Source organism: Carlito syrichta, unplaced genomic scaffold (assembly GCF_000164805.1).
Source record: "Carlito syrichta isolate Samal-C Ts95f unplaced genomic scaffold, Tarsius_syrichta-2.0.1 Scaffold307011, whole genome shotgun sequence".
Lineage (NCBI taxonomy): Eukaryota > Metazoa > Chordata > Mammalia > Primates > Tarsiidae > Carlito > Carlito syrichta.
In genome coordinates this window covers 136,178-158,688 of record NW_007251107.1, presented here as the reverse complement: position 1 = coordinate 158,688, position 22,511 = coordinate 136,178, and the positions used below count along the sequence as shown (strand labels likewise).

The 22,511-nt window shown below is 36.5% G+C and overlaps 1 protein-coding gene across 1 annotated transcript in view; it reads left to right on the top strand.

The window, feature by feature from the left end:
- Nucleotides 1–22,511, top strand: part of TMEM67 (transmembrane protein 67) — a 53,848-nt gene that overhangs the window by 19,112 nt on the left and 12,225 nt on the right. Inside the window, exons 8-21 of the mRNA XM_008063714.2 lie at nt 1,587–1,741; nt 1,860–1,968; nt 4,303–4,389; nt 4,721–4,786; nt 7,439–7,595; nt 8,394–8,517; nt 10,427–10,532; nt 13,009–13,065; nt 14,757–14,855; nt 16,619–16,717; nt 17,031–17,117; nt 18,870–18,969; nt 19,064–19,203; nt 20,046–20,186. Of these exons, the coding sequence (XP_008061905.1) occupies nt 1,587–1,741; nt 1,860–1,968; nt 4,303–4,389; nt 4,721–4,786; nt 7,439–7,595; nt 8,394–8,517; nt 10,427–10,532; nt 13,009–13,065; nt 14,757–14,855; nt 16,619–16,717; nt 17,031–17,117; nt 18,870–18,969; nt 19,064–19,203; nt 20,046–20,186 (1,527 nt within the window). The remainder of the gene's footprint in view (nt 1–1,586; nt 1,742–1,859; nt 1,969–4,302; nt 4,390–4,720; nt 4,787–7,438; nt 7,596–8,393; nt 8,518–10,426; nt 10,533–13,008; nt 13,066–14,756; nt 14,856–16,618; nt 16,718–17,030; nt 17,118–18,869; nt 18,970–19,063; nt 19,204–20,045; nt 20,187–22,511) is intronic.

Below are 22,511 nucleotides of genomic sequence, written 5' to 3'. Positions count from 1 at the left end.
AATGTCTCCAAACTTTTGGTTTTGTTTTTTTTTTTTTTTTTTTGTAGTTGGAGTCTCACTCTGTTGCCCAGGCTGGAGTGCAGTGGCATGCTCACAGCCACCACAGCCTCGACCTGCTCGGCTCAGGTGATCCTTCTGTCTCAACCTTCCAAGTAGCTGGAACCACAGGCACGTAGCACCATGCCCGGCTAATTTTTTTGATTTCTTGTAGAGATGCAGTCTCGTCAAGTTGCCCAGGCTGGTCTTGAACCCATGGGCTCAGGCATTTCTCTCACCTTGACCTCCCAAATTGCTGGGATTATAGGCATGAGCTACTACGCCTGGCCAAATGTCTCCAAGCTTTTTTAGCTAAAATTGAGTTAGTGGAAACTGTCATTTAGTAAATGTTTATTGATGACCTACTGTGTGCCAGGCTCAATTCTCAAATCAGGTTAGATATTTCAGAAAAAGACAGAAAGAAAATCCCTTGTGGAATTACAGTTGAAGTAAATGTTAGGTTGTGCTATGTATACAGAGTCAAATAACTCAGGGTAAAGAACATGGAGAATGTGAGGGTTGCTCTTTTATGTAGAATATTCAGGACAGGCATGTCTGAGAGAGTGATATTTGGGCAAAGACCTGAAAAAAGTAAAAGCGAGTCATGTAAATATCTAGGGCAGGAGTGTTCTAAGTAGAGACAGTAGCAGAGCAAAGGTCCCAAAGCAGGAGTTCACTGGCTTATTCACGCTTATGAGATAGGAAGGAGGCCACAGTGATTGGAGTAGAGTGAGCAGGGAGAGTGGAGAAAAGATAGAATCAGGGATATAGAGAGTGGCTGTGGTGAGGACCTGAGGCTTAACTTGAGGGAGATAGAAGGATTTTGTGCAGAGGAAGTCATGATAGATTTTGAAAGGATCACTATAGCCTGGAAGATAGAATTTGATGGGGGTAAAGACAGACCACTGAGGAGGTATTAGAGTTATCTGAGTGAGAGAGAACGGTGGCCAAGGATAGAACCATAGAAATGAGGGAAGCTTTTAGCTTTTAGATATACTTTGAAGATTGTGCCAACAGGATTTTCTAATGAGCTGGATATGAGGAGAGAGAAAAGTTCAAAGTTTTTTACTTAAATAACTATAAAAATGGAATTGCCTTTTCCTGATAGGGAAAATTGAGAAAGTTGAAAGGCGAACTCAACAAATTAGTTCATTTTGCTGTTCATAAAACAAATTACTTAAATCATAGAAAATTAGATTTATATGTATAAGATCTAATATACAATCAAATTATTATTTCAAATATAAATATTCTACTTAATGGTTTTTGCAGTGTCATGCAGTGAGTTTTTACTTAGTTCTTTCAATGCTTGTCTTTAGATTTTAGCCTAAAATGTATAATTAAAATGTACTCATTATTTCTCTTCCCCTATGGAAAGCTCATTTTCTACTTAAGGTAGAGGAAAGAGTTTAAAAGCCAAAGAATTAAAAAAAAAAAAAAAAAAAGGAAAGAGTAGAATAGGTAAAATTAAAAGAAATCATAATTTTTATATCAACTTTTGCTTAAGCTGTTAGGTCCATGTACATTCCTTTGCCATTGTTCTTTTGTAGGTGTATGCCAATCTAACATCTTGCCAAGCTCTTGGAAATATGTGTGTGATGAACATGAATTCTTATGACTCTGCCACATTTGATGCATGTAAACTGTTTCAGTTCATCTTTGAAAATACTGCTGGACTGAGCACTGTTCATTCTATTTCATTTTGGTAAGGATATTGTTATTAGTTTAATATTATTTTGATTGAATTCATGTTTAGTTATAGTCACAAATATGAATAATAAATATTTCTTCTCCATTATTAAGACAATTTTAATTGTTTATAGGAGACAGAATCTTCCATGGCTGTTTTATGGAGACCAACTAGGATTAGCACCTCAAGTACTCAGTTCTACCCCTCTTCCTACAAATTTCAGTTTTAAAGGGGAAAACCAGGTACAAGTCTTTAATAGTTATGTAGAGTTATTTGAGAATAACTACATTTTGATATACTATTTTAAAAGGTAATAAAGTTATAAGTCACAATTGCTTTTTTAGGTTGTGTTACAAATGTAGTTGCTACACTAAATGTAAATATAAACTACTTGTAGGAATTTGAATATATGAATACCTCTGGATTATGTAGATACAAAAGCAAGCAGTACTTAGGGGGCTGGGAAGAGTAGTTTTTATCACCAAATACAATACGATCACAGTCTGAGTTTTATAGAAGTGTTTCCAAAGATTGACTAGTGCGGGAGGCCAGCTCCTGCAGACCAGGGTTTCCCGAAGGAGAGATGGAGTTGGCAAAAGAACAAAAAACTTGGGACACCTGACTCTGCTGCAAGCAGGACAAATGCCCTTTATTGTTAGTTCATATCCAGATTATATACTTTTTTTTTACAAAGAAGTAGTCTTTGAAAAATTCTTAGCATCAGAACAGTTAGTAACCTTGCTTAAGACAAAGAACAGAGCAAGTAACTCATACGTGATGTTTTTCTTAAAGCCACTCTGATGTGAATTCCCTCATATACAGATATCTTTTTTAAAGATATCACTGTCTTATGATCTACAAAGCATCCCGTTTTGCCCTTAAGCATAACTCCTACTTTGTTCCCTTAATTTTTAGCTGTTATCTATTTTCTTGACCATTTTGTATATTCTAACTTTCTAACTCCTTAGATTCTTTTTTTTTTTTTTTTTTTTTTGAGTTGAAGTCTCACTCTGTCGCCCAGACTGGAGTGCAGCGGCCGCTTCCGGCCACCGCAGCCTTGACCTGCTGGGCTCCGGCAATCCTTCCACCTTAGCCTTCCGAGTAGCCGGAATTACAGCCATGTGCTACCACGCCTGGCTAATTTTTTGATTTATTGTAGAGATGAGGTCTCGCTGCACAGGCGGGTCTCGAACCCGCGGGCTCAGGCAATCCACTCACCTCAGCCTCCCAAAGATGCGGGATTACAGGCTGAGCCACTGAGCCTGGCTACTCCTTAGATTCTTAAAAGACCCATTTCTCAAGGCTATTCTACAATGGTTATTTATTCTTAACAAAGAACATGTGTCTTAAGCTTTTTCTATAATTATTTTCTATCCTTAAAGCCTATTAACTCATTGCTAATGATTAACGTAACACACTCATATCATGAAACCTGCTTTGTATTTTCTTATGCTTAAAAATCTATAATCTTAACTTTATGCCCTTAACTCTATGTTAAAAACTTAGTCTGAATAACATGAAGTCCTCTAATATTTATGTGATTGCTAATCTCCTAAGCATAATATACCACATGTAGAAATTAAGTAAAAGTAATTTTTGCATTGGCACTCTTCCTAAAAATACAAACTGTAGCTTCCCAAATTTCTCCAATTAGTCGCCAATCAGAAGAAATAAAATCTTACAAGTGATTATCCCCACACATAATATTTAAAATCTCTATTGATAATTTCCTGGCAAGGCCAGTGAGTTCCCTGACAAACATTAAATCGAGCACCTTCTGATTTTTCACAATTTTCCCAACTACAATGTTTAATCAAGTGATTGCATGATCTAATACCAGGAGACCAGGGACGTGGAAACCTAGGGAGGAGTTCAAATGAAGGAAAGGTAATTTTCTCATGAATTCCCCTCTTGCCTTTTTGCAAGGGGTAATGGAGGTGTGAGTGGAATTTTGCTTTCCATCCTCAGACTGTACAGAACTTTTGGCTGCATTAATAACAAAAGTAGAGCAAGCAAGGGTTCAGCTGCCCAGGTTTGCTTTGCAACCCGGGGTCTTCAGCCCCCTGGACTTTGTCGGGAGGCAGGCCTCCATGGCTCTATGACATTGCCCAGCACTTTCAGGTCCAAGTTACCACCTCTAACTTTTTGACCTTCTAGAATGAAGGAATAAGATCATTCCCCATCCCATTCTCCATATGAGAGATTTGAAAGGAGGATATCTGTCACAAGTGCTACCTCTTAATTCTAAAATAATAATTGCCACGCAAAAAACCAGTCCAGTTCTTTTAGATGTAATTTTATAAATCTTTTAATTTTTTTATTTTGAAGATGTAAGGTACAATTCAGGGTTAGGTGTGCAAATGTTCATTATGCAGGTGCACTTGTTGATGAGGTATGCTTTTAGATGTATTTAATCCTAGAGATAGTAGGATTCAAAACAGTTGAATTTAATTTTTCAACAAAACAGGTTGGTCAGCAATGTAAATAAAGGGTCAATCAACAATGAAAATTTCTGTATAGAATATTATGTTACTTTCAGAGTACTTGACATGTTTTATTTTTGTTTCTTTAATAAGAATACAAAACTGAAGTTTGTTGCTGCTTCCTATGATATAAGAGGAAATTTTCTCAAGTGGCAAAGTTTAGAAGGAGGTGTTTTACAGGTGAGCATGATTGTAGCCAAAGAATTAGTTATGGGCCTTATTTTTGCCTGAAGCAAAGACAGGGGGCAAAAACTAGATCATTGCTTGAATAGAGCATGTTACATAATACAGTTGATTTTTTTCTGGTGCCTTAAATTGGAATTTCTTCAAATTGCTTTTTACATTATGACTTTAATTTATAAGAAAAATGTTCCCTTCACTTTTCATATTTCTGAAATATTAAATAAGTATTAGATAGAGCATATGTGCCTGTTGGGGCTTGAGAACTCTTGAGTATAAGTGAAAAAAATGTTTGTGAGAGATATTGATCAGTTGTATTCTTTTGCTGTAGCTTTGTCCAGACACAGAGACAAGGCTAAATGCTGCTTATTCTTTTGGAACAACCTATCAACAAAATGTAAGTTTGAAGCATGTGAGTCTATATTTTAGCTTCATTTTAAAGATTATCACATCAGCAATAATTGGAGTAATCTTTGAATTTTTGAAATTGGAAATGTTTTAAATAGGAATGAATAATTTCATTAACTAATACAGTTTTTACATCTCTGGGCACAAAAAAAATTTAACTTAATTGATGTAAAGATTCCCTTGTCATTCATAAAGTCTTTTTTTTTTTTTTTTTTTAATCTTTTGAGTTGGAGTCTCACTCTGTCACCCAGGCTGGAGTACAGTGGTACGCTCACTGCCACCACAGCCTCGAACAACCAGGCTCAGGCAATCCTTCTGCCTCAGCCTTCCAAGTAGCTGGAACTATAGGCGCACGCTACCACACCTGGCTAATTTTTTGATTGATTGTAGAGACAAGGTCTTGCCGTGTTGCTCAGGCTAGTCTCGAACCCCTGGACTCAGGCAATCCTCTCGCCTCAGCCTCCCAAAGTGCTGGGATTATAGGCTTGAGCCACTGTGCCTGGCATTCATAGAGTCTTAAACATTGTATAATGTTAGCTTTTCATAATCAATTGTTTACTTCTAGGCTTATAAGTCTCTAAAAACAACGCCTATTTCTGAGCATTTTGGAATAAAGAAAAAATATTACTTTATTTTTAGTGATTAATAAAAATATGACTCCCTTCTCATTCTACCTCCAATAACAAATAAAAATGCTTTCCTTTTTTTTCTCTTTTCATGCTTTGCTCTCTCCTTCCTGTCCGTCCTGACTTTTGTTACTTTGGTAACTCACTTTAAATTTACAATATGGTACAAAGGAATATTATAAGCCATGAAATATTTGAAAGACATTCAATAGTTTATAAAAGGGTTTCTGTTTAAAAAAATATTTTTATGTAGAGATATGTCTTGATTTGTTGCCTAGTCTGGTCTTGAACTCCTGGTCTCTAGCAACCCACCCACCTTGGCCCCCAAAGTGCTGAGATTACAGGTGTGAGCCATTGTGCCCAGACTAAAAATGCTTCTTGATAAAATTTATATAAACACATCATAGAACAAAACCATAATGAGGCCAGATATGGGATTACTTACACCTGTAATCCCAGCACTTTGGGAGGCTGAGTGAGGCAGGAGGATTGGTTGAGCCCAAGATTTCGATACCAGCCTAGACAGCATAGTAAGACCTCGTCACTACAAAAAAAAATCAAAAAATTAGTTGGATATGGTGGTGCATGCCTATAGTTCTAGCTACTTGAGACTGACAGAGTGAGACCCTGATTAAACCCACCCCCATACAACACACACTGAAAAATATCATTATGAAAAACAAATGGGAAGAAAATAAACATTTCTAACAGTGATTATCTCTGGATAGTGGGATTAGAGTATTTTTTTCTTTTTTATAGTTTCAAAACTTTCTACTATGAACATGAATTTACTTATTTTGTCAGAATTGATTTATAAGTTTTTTTTTAAATAAATGTGATTGTGTACCTTAACATGGGCCAAGATCAACACTTGTTAAATACTTGCTGCTGTGTGCTCAGCATTTTATCATTGTTATCCATTTGATACATAAAATAGTTATGTGAGATATATACTATCTATGCTTCATAGATGAGGAAATTGTGCCCAGTGAGATGAGCTTGTGCCCACTAAGATTTCTCATATCAGGTAAACTCTAGAATCAATGTTCTGTTAAGTTTAAAACACATGGTTTTTTCACTGAACCTGACTGCTTCTTAAGTGTTCACAGCCTTGTAGTCAAAATGGCTATACAAAGAATTGCAAAAATGTGATAAGTATTGTTCTGTTGGTATGTACAAGGCACCTGGAGAAGTGCAGAAAGGGTTCATAGAGGAAGTAATACTTGGATTTGTATGATGAGAACACAGTGGGGACTGACATGTCAGGCAGAAACCACATTTGCAATGTCAGACATAGAACTGCAGTAGATAGCATGTATGGACCACCATAGACTGGTAGGAAGCAGTGAGAGAGAAGCCTGTTTCTGATAAGGGAAGCCAGATCATAAACATCATTGTATATCAGGAGAAAGAAGGACAGTGGTTTTTAAATCTTTTTGCTGATGAGCACTTAATATTGAGAATGAAGGCATACCTTCTCCTTCTATGTTGTAGGTCAAGAACAAAGCAGTTCTTTTTTTGGGGGGAGGGGTGTTGGAGGAAGAGGACCTTGCTCTGTCACCCAGGCTGGAGTGCCTGATGCAAGTAGAGCTCACTGCAGCCTCAGGTTCCTGGGTTCCATTGATCCTCCTGCTTCAGCCTCCCAAGTAGTTGGGACTACAGGCATGTGCCACCATGTCTGGCTATTTTTTTTTTTTGTAGAGATGAGGTCCTGCTATGTTGCCCAGGCTGGTCTCTAACTCAAGTGGTCCTCCCACCTTGACCTCCCAAAGTGCTGAGGTTACAGGCATGAGCTGCAGCACCCAGCCCAACAGTTCTTTACTGTTAGGTTTTTGGCCCTTATAAAAGAAGCATGTTTACATTATTTATGTTTTGGAAGGAATGTGAATATGCATAGAAACAAGATAGTTTAAGGATATATTTATACTGTAAAACTAAGAAGACACTCTTAAAGATAATAAATGTGCTTTCTAATTTTCAATTGTGATGCTTTTATTTTTACTTTTATTTTCTAGTGTGAGATTCCTATCTCTAAGATCTTAACCGACTTTCCCTCTCCTATATTTTATGATGTGTACCTTGAATATACTGATGAGAATGAACATGAATATATTTGGGCTGTGCCTGTGTTAAATCTAAATCTTCAACACAATAAAATATTTGTAAACCAAGGTAAGGTATTGACCCATACTTCTCTCTCTGAGCTGAAATTAATAAATAAGTCAACTAACACGATAATTTAATAAAACCTTTGAGCTTAAGAAAGGTTGGCCAGGCATGGTGGCTTATACCTGTAATCTCAGCACTTTGGGAGGCTGAGATGGGAGGATTGCTTGAGACCCAGAGTTCAAGACTAGCCTGGGCAACATGGTGAGACATCATCTCTATTTTTTAAAAAAAAGGTTCCAAATAGCTGGAACTGCAGGCACACACCACCACGCCAAAAAAAAAAAAAAAAAAAAAGGAAAGTTCATGAATGATTTGATACAGCATGCCAAAAAATTAAAAAAATTTTGCTTGTGTATGTAGAAATTTTAACTAATTCTATTGTCAGGCATATTGTAAGAAATTATACTATTGCTAACAGTACATCCTGAGAAAAATTAGTAGAGCTGGAAATTGGGGCTTTTTCTTCAAGCTGTCCTTGATCTACTTTTTTGGACAAATTTGTTTGGACAAATTACTTTCTTTTATTGTTACTCAAGTTATGAAAATCCTACTTTCAAAGGCAATTTGCAGAGAAAAGCTTCCAAACTGATGAAAAATTCTAACAATAAGAAGACATTCAAGTGAGGTGGAGAAGGCCATTATCAGAGAGTTTTTTTATAGCAGTAGCTCTTTGCAGCCATCTTATCTAAAATAGAATAATAATTTTGTGTTGTAAATTTGTTCAGTAAACTTCTTGAGAACCATCTTGAATCATTTGAGGCGTTCTTTTAATGCTGTTTTTGTTTCTTTTTATGATGAAAGACAGTAGCTCTGTAAAGTGGCTTCTGACTCGGCGCATTTTCTTAGTGGATGCAGTAAGTGGACGAGAAAATGACTTAGGAAGTCAACCAAAAGTAATTCGAGTTGCTACCCAAATATCGCTGAGGTAAACAGATATCTAATGACCTTTAGGTTGAAGTACATGGGAAAACTTATAATGAAAGTGTTTGCCAATAATTATCAGATACAAACAATAAGGATAACTGACTTGGAACAGTTGGTAAGGTGTTTTTAGATATCTTGTTGATTGGCATAGACTAATAAAAATGAAGAGCTAAGAGGGGAATTCTATCAGAAGACTGTGAGGAGTTTGGTCAGAATTCACATTCTAGGACCCACTGTAGACCTACTGCATTAGAATGGGTTGAGAGGCGTAAGGAAGGTGAACACCAGTGAGCTGAAACTGGTGTTTCAGAAGGAGACTTCCAGATGGTTGCTAATAGTTAGGTCTCCCTGTCCTCACTTCCCTTTATGGCTTTTGTTCTAGGTTCATCTAGATCAATTATCAACACCTCCCTCTTCCTAGGATACCCTAACTCTGACCCTCCCTAGGATAGTACCATGCTATCTTGTGCAGTGTGAGATCTTTAAGATCTTAACTGACTTTTTCAGTATAGAATTTTATGATGTTTACCTTGAATACACTGATGACAATCAACATTATCATCTTACACTAGTTTGATACTTTTAAGCACTTATATTTACATTTTTTTTTAGTTATTTCATTTTGACTCTTATAATGTTATAAGGTAGGCAGTACAGAAACTTTATCATTTATCTTGCTGAAATACAAATGTACTGTGTTTTTAGCATTCTGTGAATCTGCTAACGTATTATCCCTAGTAATAAAAAAATTGAACCTAGTCAGGCTTGACCTGTTCTTGATGAAACCATGCTGGCCCCCAATGATTGGCACGTTCCTTTTTTAAATTAACAAACTATCCAGTACTAATGCATTGAATTTGGAAAAATGTGTTCCACTATCTGCCACATATAGTATTAGATCTGACACATATTATTTTGTTAATAATTCATATTTGTTTTTTGAAAATCATGATCTTGTCTGCCTTTCTTTAGGCCTCATGTAGCATTGCACTTTTGATTATTCCTCAAAGATGGTTCATAATGCTTTAGTAATTTCATCTATAAACTTCATAGAACCTCAATCCAAAGAGTTTCTCATTTGTCTCAAAAAGTATATTTTAATGTTAAAGTTTTGATCACTTAAGATAGCTTGTGTCGTTATAATTAGTTTATGTTTAGCCTTCCCTTAACCCTTATTGAATGGTTAGTTCTGAGATCATCAAAGCAATTCATATTAAATTCAAAAGTAAATTTGGCTAATGCCTATAATCCCAGCACTTTGGGAGACTGAGGCACAAGGATGCCTTGAGCCCATAGATCAAGACCAACCTGGGCAACATATCAAGACCCTGTTTCTCCAAAAAAAAAAAAAAGCCAAGCATGGTAGTGCATACCTATAGTCCCAGCTACACAGGAGGCTGAGGCAGAAGGATGACTTGAGCCAAGGAGTTCAAGGTTACAAGGTTACAATGAGCGTTAATGGCCCCTTACACTTCAGCCTGAGTGACAGAATGAGACCTTGTTTCTTTCTTTTTTTTTTTTGAGTTGGAATCTCACCCTGTTGCCCAGGCTAGAGTGCAGTGGAATGCACACTCCTGGCCACCCCGGTATCGACCTGCTGGGCTCCAGTGATCCTTCCGCCTCAGCCTTCCAGGTACCTGGAACTACAGGCGCGTGCTACCACGCCCAGCTAATTTTTTTGATTTATTGTAGAGATGAGGTCTTGCCAAGTTGCCCAGGCGGGTCTCGAACCCACGGGCTCAGGCAATCCACTCACCTCAGCCTCCTCAAGCGAGGGATTATCAGGCCGAGCCACCAAGCCCGGCTGAAACCTTATTTCTTAAAAAAAAAAAAAAGAATTGATAAATTAAATATATGTTTAAGGACCTAGATATACTTAATGCTATCAACATATTTTTTCTCTTAAATAGCATCCACCTTGTACCCAGCACAAAAAATGGAAACGTATACCCTCCCTTAATCACCATTGCCTACAGTGACATTGATATCAAAGACCCCAGCAGCCAATCTGTGATGGTGAGTTTACTTCTTTACTAATCAGTGCCCTTATATGTATAAGTGCCATATAAAATTGATGTAGTTTACATTATGGCCAAAAGACAGTGGTTTTTTTTCAAGTTTTAAACAAATCTTTCTTTTTATATAGTCAGGTCTTTATTTTTTTAATTTTAGCTTTGTGAATATAATAGAGTCATGTAATTATTATTTATTAATAATGGCAAGAGGTGATTTCTTCTGAATCCAGAGCATAAAAAAGCAAAAATAAATTTTTCAGTAGAAGTATTACCAGCCTTTGAACATCCTTGTTAGGGATCCTGGGATATGCTGAGATATGCAGCATCTGCTTCTGTTCTTTTTGGTCACCTTGCTTGTGTTAAGATTTTGTCTCCTTGCCTAAATAAGCTGGCACCTCAGACGTACAGTGGACATATGTGTACTCACCAATATGTAGCAATAGAGACACACTTAAGCAGGAAGAAAGAGTTGAAAGTTGTCAGCTTCATAACTAGTAGTGCAAATGTGAACTAGAGAATGTTGTTTGGACTTGCAGCCAGATAGGCTTCCCACTACTTCCTGAACTCAGTTAAATTTGACTGCAAAACTAAAGGACTCATCTGAGAGGCCCTGTGGATAGAAGTGAGAGACCTCTTCGGCTATACAAAAGATGAGTCTGGAAAAGGCTAAGTCAAGCATTTGAGTTCCTCCTACCAAACTCACCAGTCAGATGAAACATCCCTGCTTTGGGGAAGAGTAAATGAGAGGGATAGAGATGAAAACCAGAAGCAATCCTTCTGTACTTTTGCCTTCTAGAGATTAAGTGTATATCCTGCTCCTTCTCTGAAAACATGAGAAGTAGAGAATGAGCATTCTTTACCTCCAAGCTTACTAATCGCTTTTCATTTGTTTTACTTTTCTGAATTTATATATTTTAGTTCCTTCAATCAGTGCTTTTGACCTCCCTCTTGTGCTTGTACTTGTACTCAGATGCTATTGGAATCAAACTTTAATTTGAATTAATTTAAAGATTTCCCACCCTCATTTGTATTACCTAATGCAATATTCAAATTAGTTTCCATTGACTGAGCTTTATTCTCTATAATGAGAAGAGAAGAAAATGCAGAAACATGCTTAGTAACAACATAAAGCTGCCTGGTTTAAAACTTCCTGGAGTGCTATTCATAGATAACCAAGAGTATAGTTACTTTAATATAAACACTTCTGGGTCTTTAAATATTATTCTTATCTAAAATATTGCAAACTAAACCTTGATAAGTGAAAATAACAAATAGAAAAGGAGTTGAGTCATGAAACTACACTAATAAAGTCTACCTCAAATTCATTCCAATTATAAGATATATACTTCTTTCATCATTTCTTTATTTCTCTTGGTAGCTGTTGCAGAATTCGACATCACTTTTAAGTATCCAACTATGTTTCTGCTTTCTTACCAACAGCAAATAACCTTGCTTTCTATTACTGACCAGATGAAAGCCATCTAATATGAATTCCTTCAGATTTCCTCTTTACTACTTCAGAATCTGTTTCGATATTTTTCCCATTTGTTGTTCCTATTTCTAAGAAAAAATGTTCCCTTCTTCCATCTTAAGCTAATCTTACACCTAAACTAGTTTACAGTACTATCTCCAATGTCCTCCTTCATTCCTAAGCTCTTATTCAGCCAGCCTCTCTGCTTATAAAACTCTCAGGTTGCCTCATTTAGAAAACAAACTAAAATAACCAACCAAACAAGAATTTTTACTCAATTCTTCCAGCTCTTCAGCTTGCCATTGTATCCTTTTTCTTCATTCCCAACCATTTACTCCGTCATTGATAGTCTGGCTCTTGCCATTTTACTTCTTTGAAAACCTCTTTCATGAAGGTCAGCAATGAATTCCTCATATATAGTGGCTTAATTTCTTTACCATGACATTTTTTTACATTTTTCACTGTGCTCCTGACCTCTTTCTTCTTCAAACTTTTTTTTCTATGACCATGGTAAGACTTAGGTATCTTGCCTCTCCTACCCATCACAGTCCTCTTGTCCTACTCTTTACTGGTTCTTCTTCCTCTTGTCTCTTAATATAGTAGTAACCCTAAGATTTTGTTCAGACCTTTGATTAATTGGTTTTCTTAGGGTATGCTTGTTCAGCCAGTTGCTAAATTCTTGATATACAAGTTTAGTCACATTCCTCAGTTATGGAAACCTGTCAGAAAATAAAACATGATTAGTGGCTTGAACTTCTGCTATTGAGAATGTCTTAGCTCTGAATGAGCCCCTCTCTTAATGTATGTTCAGAGGAGATATCTAAAGCAACAAGAATAATGCTCAGAAGCATTTTTATTTATGTGTAAGTAAGAATCCACTCTAGTAGTATTGGTAGTTTAAAAATAGTGGTTATGATAAAATCCAGCTACAAAATATTTTTATAATAAAGGTACGTTTGTATTGTATAATTTCAGTCTGGTTAATTTGTCTTCTTTTAAATATCAGGTCTCTTTCTCAGTCAAGTATGAAATGAATCATGGAGAAGCACATGTCCAGACAGATGTGAGTTTATTTTAACCTGTTAAATTTTTTTTAATGAAAAAATAGTATTTTTTAATAGAAAAACCAATTTCAGATGTACAGGAAAGTTGCTAAAATAGATTTGCCATATACTGTTCCTTCAGCCTCCCCTAGTGTTAACATCTTACATAACCTTAGTACAATGATCATAATCAGGAAATTAATATTGATGTAGTCCTACTAACTATTCTACATACTATTTGAATTTCACTATGGAATTTTTTTTTCATTTTCAGGACCCAATCCAGGATCACACATTGTTTTTGACTGTCATATCTCCTTAGTGTTTAATAATCTGTGACAGTTTCACATCTTTTTTTGTCTTTCACAATCACTTTTGAAAAATATTGGTCAGTTATTTAGGCTCTAAATTTGAGTTTGGCTGGTATTTTTCCTGATTCAATTGATTATATGTAGTTTTGGCAAAGATACCAGAAGATTATGTTGTGCCCTTCTCAGTGCTTCACATCAGGAGAACATGGTGTGAATATGTCTTATTATCGGTCATGTTAACTTTGATTATATGGCGAAGATGATGTTTGTAGAGTTCTCCACTGTATTTTTTCGTTTGTTATTTATGACTGTCTCATGGGGCGATACTTTGAAATTATGCAAATATCCTACCTCTCATTTTTTCCCTCTAATTTTACCATCTATTGATGATTTTGCCTATAAAAAGTATTATGATGATATTTGCCCAATGGTGATTTTCTGTTTCCTTTATTCCTTCTGTGTTTACTAATTGGAACTCTTCTGTAAGAAGGAATTCTCCTTTGCTCATATCTATTTATTTATGTATTTAGATCAGCATGAACTCATGGATAGTTATTTTATTCTAGTGATTATAACTCATTATTATTTATTTTCTTGTTCAAATTTTCCCAGATTTATATGTGTGGCTCACACTTGTGATCCCAGCACTTTGGGAGGCCAAGGCAGGAGGATCTCTTGGGCCTAGGAGTTCAAGACCAGCAACATAGCAAGATCTTGTTTTACCAAAAAAATAAAAAATATTAGCCAGGTGTGGTGGCACACACCTGTAGTCCCAGCTACTTGGAGTCTGAGGTGGAAGGATCACCTGAGCCCAGGAGGTTAAGACTGCAGTGAGCTGTGATTGTGGCACTGAATTCCAGCCTAGACAACAGAGTGAGACCCCCGACTCCAAAAAAAAAAGAGTCCAAGATTTGGCTATTGGAATTTGGCCTCCAACTTGGCTCCTATGTCTTTACAGTATGCCCCACCACCATTTTTTGAGTGCTTTCTTACTTTCTATTTATAATGTTTTTGTCTTTTTTTGTTTTATTAAAGAGAAACTCACTCTGTCACCCAGACTTGAGTGCAGTGGTGATAATAGCTCATTGTTACTTTGAACACCTAGGCTCAAGGGATCTTCCTGCCTCAGACTCCTGAGTAGCTGGAACTATAGATGCGCACCATCATGCCTGGCTAATTTGTTTAATATTTTGTAGAGATGGGATCTCACTATGTTGCCCAGGCTTGTCTTGAACATCTGTCCTCAGGGGATCCCCTGGCCTTGGCATTCCAAAGCACTAGGATTACAGACTGGAGCCATCACTCCCAGCCTACAGTGTTTTTGAACACTGATAGAGAAATTACATAAATTCTAAAATGTTCTCTTTCTCTCTCTCTCTCTCTCTCCCTCTCTCTGTCAGATTGCTTTGGGTGTGTTGGGTGGACTAGCTGTTTTAGCATCTCTTTTGAAGACAGCAGGGTGGAAGAGGCGCATTGGGAGTCCTATGGTTGATTTACAGGTATGATCTCGGTTTTTTAAGGGCATTTTTATTTTTTGACTACTCTGGATACTTGTCATAAAACACAGCTAGAGGATGAGTAAGAAAGTTGCCTTGAGTTTTTCTGGGGCATATAATTAGGATGGGTATTTGGATATTGCTGAGTCGTAAAGTATATGCACAGCTCCTTTTCCTCCCCCAATGCTGTATACCAGTCTACATTCCCATTAGCAGTGCTGTACTTGTTTCTGCACATCCTTGCTAATACTTGTTATTCTCCCAGTCTCCATTTTTTGCCATTCTTGTGGTATATAGTAGTGTGTCGTTGTAATTTTATTTTCATTTCTCTGAATACTCTTAGTATCCTTTTTAAGCATTTGGGTATCTCCTTCTGTGAATTGCCCATTTATATCTCTTGCCCATTTTTTTGATAGGTTTTCAACTTTTCCTGTTTATTTGAAGGACTTTTTTGTATTTTTCTTAATATTAGTTCCTTTTTGATTTCTGATGTTGAAATATATGACCAAATATAATGGCCCATGTGTTATTTTTATCTGTGTGGCCCTTTGTTTCACAGAAACCTTAAATATTGATATCATCACATGTTAATTATTTTTCATGTTATGTGCTTTTGGGGTCTTGTGTAAGGAGACTTTCCCTAGCTAAATATCACAAAGATATTCTCCCACATTTTATTCTCTTAACTTTATAATTTTACTTCTCATTTAATCTCTTTAATTGTTCTTGTTTTTCTCTTTAATCTAACATGTATTGCATATTTACTGTGTGCCAGGCTTTATGTATATAATTCATATAAGCCTCATAATACCTTTTTGAAGTGAGTATTCTTCTTTCTCTTCTTCCCATTTTACACATGATGAAATTGAGATAGAGATTAGATTTTCTACTCATTTTTTTTTTTTTACAACTCTAATACGTATTTCCATTTTTCTTGTGAAAAGCTTGAGAAAGACTACATGGTAACATATTTAACCAAAGTATCTTCCTGATTCCAAAGCCAGTGTGCTAAGGAATCACAGGAGAGGGGCTTGATTTACTACTTGGAATAGTCAAGAAAGGTTTCCCAGACAAGTGAACTTTAAGCTGGGTTATCTGTTCATTTCACAGTAGTCACTGTGGCCCTACTGTCTAAGTGCCTGGCACTCTACCAGGGGCTTGCGGGTGTGATAGTAAGCAAAAACAGACATGGTCTGTGTCCTCAGAGCTCATGAGATTTGCCAGAGAGAGGAAGGAAAGAATATTTGGTAGAACAATGCCCATTTTATTTCACAAAATATCTGAGAGAAAGTATGGAGTGGTTAATCATTGACTGAGTGGCTAGAATTGGCAGGTAAGGCTAAAAAGTTAATTTTGGTCCATTTTTTGAAGAAATTTGTGGGTCAGGAATTTAAATTTTGGTGAGGAGTTGTACATTTTTAAGAGGAGGAATGACACAATCGAATTTATGTTTTAGGAAACTTTCTCTGGTGTAGTGTGGAGGAGAAATTGGAGTGGAGAGTTCACAACTAAGAGAAAATTAGGAAGCAATTCAACTTTCTTAGGTAGTGAAGGGTGAAAAGGGTTGAAAAAGACAAAGGCTACTGGGAATGATCTGGAAGGTAAGGATCCAGAAGTTATCTAGTGGGGGTACTCAGTTGATCTTCTTACTTGGGTGATACATGGCTACATGCAACAGGCTTCAGACTTAAGAAACTGGGTGGATGATATATAAAAGTGGTCTATAGATTTAATCTTTAACTGTAATTCTTTTTTTTAAATTGCAGACAGTAATGAAATTCCTGGTGTACTATGCTGGCGATTTGGCTAACGTATTCCTTATCATCACAGTGGGAACAGGTCTTTATTGGCTTATTTTCTTCAAAGTGAGTGAGTTTCTGAATTTACCCTAAATGCCAACATCTGAATAATAACTGGTAAGCTCTCTTTTTAAAAGAACTATTGTTTGGGAGCATTTCGGACCAAGATTATTGAGACAAGTGCTAAACTCACCATCCCCTGAGTGTGCTGAGCTTATTGAGTGCATCAGTATCTTCCCCTTAGAAATTGTGCTTAGTAAAAACTTTATTGAGAGGCTGAGTCTGAGTTCATCCTGGGCAACATAGCAAGACCTTCATCAATAAAAACAAAAACAAAAACCTTGTGTGATCATATTTACCCAAGTAATTTTTATTACAGGCACAGAAGTCTGTCTCTGTGTTGCTGCCAATGCCAGTTCAGGAAGAACGTTTTGTTACATATGTTGGATGTGCCTTTGCTCTGAAGGTAAGTTTCAAAGGACAGGTTTCTGAATTTAAAATGCCTGCTGATAAGGTAGCAAAGCCTTTAAAATTAAAGTGCTTTCACTTGCATGGATTTAGAGTCGATCATACTCAGTGATCTATCACAGAAACAAAGAACAGAGTACCATATGTTCTCACTCATAAGCGGACCTTGAACAATTATAATACTACAAGAAAGGGATTAGCAGTGGTGGGAAACTGTCAGGGGAGGGGGGTGGGATTGGCAGTTGAGGGAAACTGCTAGGGGATGGAGGGACATACCTCATCAACAAGGGTACCTGCATAATCAGCGTTTGTATACCTAACCTGAATTGTACCCCACATCTTTATAATAAAAAAGAATCAAAAAAATTAAATTAAAGTGCTTTCAAAATCTTTTTTTTTTTTGAGTTGGAGTCTCATTTTGTCACCCAGACCGGGAGTGGCCACTGCAGCCTCGACCTACTGGGCTCTGGTGATCCTTCCCCCTCAGCCTTCCAAGTAGCTGGAACCACAGTACATGCCACTGTGCCCAACTAATTTTTTTATTTATTGTACAGACAAGGTCACACCAAGTTGCCCGGGTGAGTCTCGAACCCGCGGGCTCAGGCAATTCACTCACCTCAGCCTCCCAAAGTGCGGGATTACGGGCTGAGCCACCGAGCCAGGCTCAAAATCTTAAGTGTGAAATTCACTTTGGTTTTGAAAGAAAGTATGAATTATTTTATTTTACATAGTCAATTTCTTTTTATTTATAGTAGCTAGCTTATTCTGAAAATATGCCTGAAATAATTTTTTCAAAGACACCACAGATATATTTGGACTATTATGAATTATGGCTAATTTGATTAAAATGATATTTCCATATATAACTTTGTTCTTTAAAGTCTGATGATACATTCAGAAGGGGACAAAATGCCTGCAGGCATGAATTTTGTTAATCAAAGATAAAAGATATAACTCTGGATAAAGTGCTGAAATCTTAGAAGTTGTTTTCTCTGTCTCTGTATTCCTTTTTCCCTTTCTTCCTATGGCCTCCCCTTCCCAGCTTCAGTGTTCTCTATAAATGTATATGAAGCTCTTTCATGGCTCTTAGGTGGTTCTTATTCCATTGTACTGTGATTATTAGGTGTCTGCTTTTCCCACTGAACTGGGAGCTCCTTAAGTTGAGGTATCATCCCATAATTAGATTTTTATTTTTTGTTTGATCAATAAGGCATTTATTAGAAAGAATGCCTCAGTTTAAACATATTGTTTCTATAAATGAGAAAGATGTGTTCTAGCAACACATTTTTTAGAAATCAGAAATCTCAATACCAGAAAAAAACAGTGTGAGCATTCTAAAACTTTAATTAAGAAAACCAAAGTACGGTTCAAAACTGTCTTTACTTATAAAGAAGTCACATGATCTCCAAAACAAAGTATGCTTCCAGAAATCTCGGGAAAGAGAATCAGTTATGCAAGGCTCCTATGTGAAAAGGAAGTACGATGTCTTCTTTTTTATATATTCCTATTTTACAGAAAGAATAAAGGAAAGTAAATTAATATGTATGTGAAAATTCTGTGAATTGGGTAATTCCAGGCTATTTGATGCGTTTCTAGTGATCCCCTAATGGTATTATAACTTCATGTGAATTCACTTGTAAATATGATTCATTCTTTTCATTACAGAATGTTTCTTAAAGAATAAATGTTGGTTTTATAAGTGGGCTTAATGCTGATACTTTTCAGGTACTTTATCATATGTCATTTTCAGGCACTGCAATTCTTGCATAAACTCCTATCTCAGATTACCATAGATATATTTTTTATTGATTGGGAGCGACCTAAAGGAAAGGTTCTGAAATCTGTTGAAGGTAAGTGAAGTAAACATTCATACTCACATTCTCTTGCTATCCTTGCAGAGCAAAGAAGGCAAAACTTTTTTACTCGTTTTATCTTCGTAATCAGGTGAGGGTGGTGTACGGAGTGCTACTGTTCCTGTAAGCATATGGAGAACATATTTTGTAGCAAATGAATGGAATGAAATTCAGACTGTGAGAAAAATTAATTCGCTCTTTCAAGTGCTTACTGTCCTCTTCTTTTTGGAGGTATAAACTGTTTGATATAATTATATTCAACCTATGGGTGCCCCAGAAATGTTAAATTAATATAATTTCACTAAGTTTTCATGACAGTGGAAATTTTCTAAAGGTTGCAATATTATGAAGCCATTAAAAAGGAGTAGCTTAGCCGGGCTCGGTGGCTCAGCCTGTAATCCCACGCTTTTTGGGAGGCTGAGGTGAGTGGATTGCCTGCGTCCGCGGGTTTGAGACCCGCCTGGGCAACTTGGCGAGACCTCATCTCTACAATAAATCAAAAAATCAGCCGGGTGTGGTAGCGCATGCCTGTAATTCCGGCTACTTGGAAGGCTGAGGCAGAAGGATTGCTGGAGCCCAGCAGGTCGAGGCTGCGGTGGCCGGGAGCGGTCATTGCACTCCAGTCTGGGTGACAGAGTGAGACTCCAACTCAAAAAAAAAAAAAAAAAAGGAGTAGCTTTTTAACAATTGGCTTCCTTTGATCAAAGAAGGTGTCCTTCAGAAGACATTTTGAAATAGATTATTTTAAAGTATAAAATAATTTAGTATAGTGCTTGTGCATGTTAAATACTCATGAAATGCTAGTTGTTAGTTTAATTCATTGTAACAGAAATGTTTGAGCATTGTCATTGTGTATGACAATAAGGTTATATTTGACCCTTAGTTATGTGGAGAAGAATGTTAAAAATAGTTTGTAATTAAAATACTGGATAATAATTATTTTCACCTAGATTTTCTACTGCTTGCATGAACTTAGATATTTTCATTTTTCAAGGTGAGGAATATTCTATTTTCAGTCTGGAGTTTTCTTTATCTATGTGTGTTTAAATTGTTATTTTTCTTTTTTACTCCAGGTTGTGGGATTCAAGAACTTAGCATTAATGGACTCATCCTCAAATCTTTCCATAAGCCCACCTAGCTATATAGCTCCTTACAGCCGCATTTTGAGATATGCAGTGTCTGCAGCTCTTTGGCTAGTCATTGGAATTATACAGGTAACGAGAGATTATACTGTTAAGTGACATTGCCTGTTTATAACTCTGCTTTACATACTGATTACCCTCAAATATTAAACATATCCTGATTTCTGTAGCAGAAGGATGGCAACAAGAACAACAATAATAATAGCTAATAGCCATTTCTTATAATGTCTTATAATTCAGACAATGTACTCATTAATTCAAGTTGACCCTTGAAAAAGACTTGAACTGCAATGGTCCACTTATAAGCAAATTTTTTTCAGTCAAACTCAGATCAAAGAATATAAAATACAGTATTCATGGGATGCAAAACCTACATATACAGAGGGCTGACTTTTCATATATGTGAGTTCCATCAGGACTGACTGCCGGACTTGAGTAGGAGCAGATTTTGGTGTTTGGGTATTCTAGAACCAATACCCTGCATACTTAGAGATTGCTTTATACCTGTTAACTATGTAATCTTTACAATAGCCCTCAGAGGTAGATTCTGTTAGTATCCTTATTTTACAGATTAGGAAACTGACACATAGGAAGGTTAAATAATTTCCTAAAATCATGTAACTAGTAATTGGCAGAATTGGAATTTGAACACGGGCAGCCTGATGTCAGAGTCTTTTAGTCTTCAGCTTTGTAGTCATAGGACAGACTTCCTTGTTGAGGTTATACATAAGTACAGGGACAGATAACCTACCCTAAATGTTTTCTTTTCTTTTTTGAAACAGAACTTACTTTTCTTTTTTTCCTCCCTTGACCATTCAGCAGAATGAAACATAACTTATTTTTACAATTATTTATGTATCATTAAATCTCTTTCAAATTGCTTGTGCCCCTTGGGGAATGTTTTTTGAAATATTTATTGAAAAGACCAAAACTAAAAATAAGTTTTCTCAGCCTCAGGTCCCATGGTTCTAGCAGAGGTTCTTTTCTATGCTTACTTCTCTTATCTTCTGAAAGTTAAAAAGAAAAAAAAGATGAAAGGAAAAAAAGAAAAAGAAAGAAGCAGTGGCTAAGGCATTTAACTTTCAACTATGTACTTCTTTCTCTTGCTTCCAGATACTCCCATAAACAGAAGGAACTTTTCTGTTTGCTTTAAAAATCCTTTAGCCTTTGTAATCAGCAAATAAAGATGGAACCTCTAGAGAGATCAGGTTTAACTACATAAAACCTGGCTGATAATTACCTAAAGCAGCCTATTTTTAAGGGTCTTTTGAGATTGAAATCCCTTTTAAAGTGCCTGTTGCTAGAGAATTCTGTCCAGGTGGTATGCTGTAATCTGAGAGTTGACTTTTCCACTTACATTTATTTTAGGTTGATAAGACTGTACTCAAACTTGAAACTATAGGGACACAGCTAGTGGGGGATAGTTGAAACCAAAAAAAGAAGACAAACAGAAATTAGAATTTGAAATAAAATGGAATCAAAAGTATGGAATTTGATGTTTCTCATCAATAGAATAGTAAGGGAATCTTTTGGATGTGTATTTACCAGGATGTTTTGGAAATATGTAAGATTCATCTGGATGTAGAAAATTTAAAGGAATACCATCTGAAGCATTTAATATTTGACTGAATAGAAACAAAATAGGAGTAGCAGAAGTAAAAGAGAACTTTATATTTCTCATGAAAGAGAAGAGCAGAGGCCAGAAAGGCTGGAATGATGACTCAGTGGTGCCGTCAGGAGTCAGAAGCCTGTCCTTCTGCTCTGCCACCTGATCACCTCCATCATCAAGGTCCTCCCATGGCCCATAATGGCTGATGCAGTTGTAGGAGGGAGTTGGGGCAGACAGCTTACCTCCTCCTTTAGACCCTTCTTAGAAGTGCCATTCAACATCTCCTTGGCTAAAATTTAGTCACGTGACCACAGCTCACTGCACTAGAGTCGTTCAGCAGGGCAGCAGTATGCCCTGCTCATAGTAGGGATCTGTTACGAAGGAGAAAAGGGAAAGTATCATCAGGACAGCACCTAGCAGTCTCGGACACCACCAACTAACCTCATTCTTTGCTTTTCATTTTGCTGTAGTCTGATAGGAAAGCATGGTAATATTCTAAGATGATAAGTATTTATTCTTCAAGTATCCTTAAGAGTTTCTTTAACAAACTTGTTATAGTTTTATAAGTTTGTCTAAACTCTTGATTCTAATGATGTCAGGCTTTATTGTTCACTTATTTCTATAAACCCAGTCTCTTTGGGTTTTAAGTAGTATCCTTTAATTTTGAAACATTGAATGTTGCTGTTTTTCATGTCCTTGAAAAGGGTTTAAAATATGTATATACAATTTTTAGGAAAGTGTTTTCAATAATCAGCTGCTGTAGAGTATTTATTCATTCACATATTTGA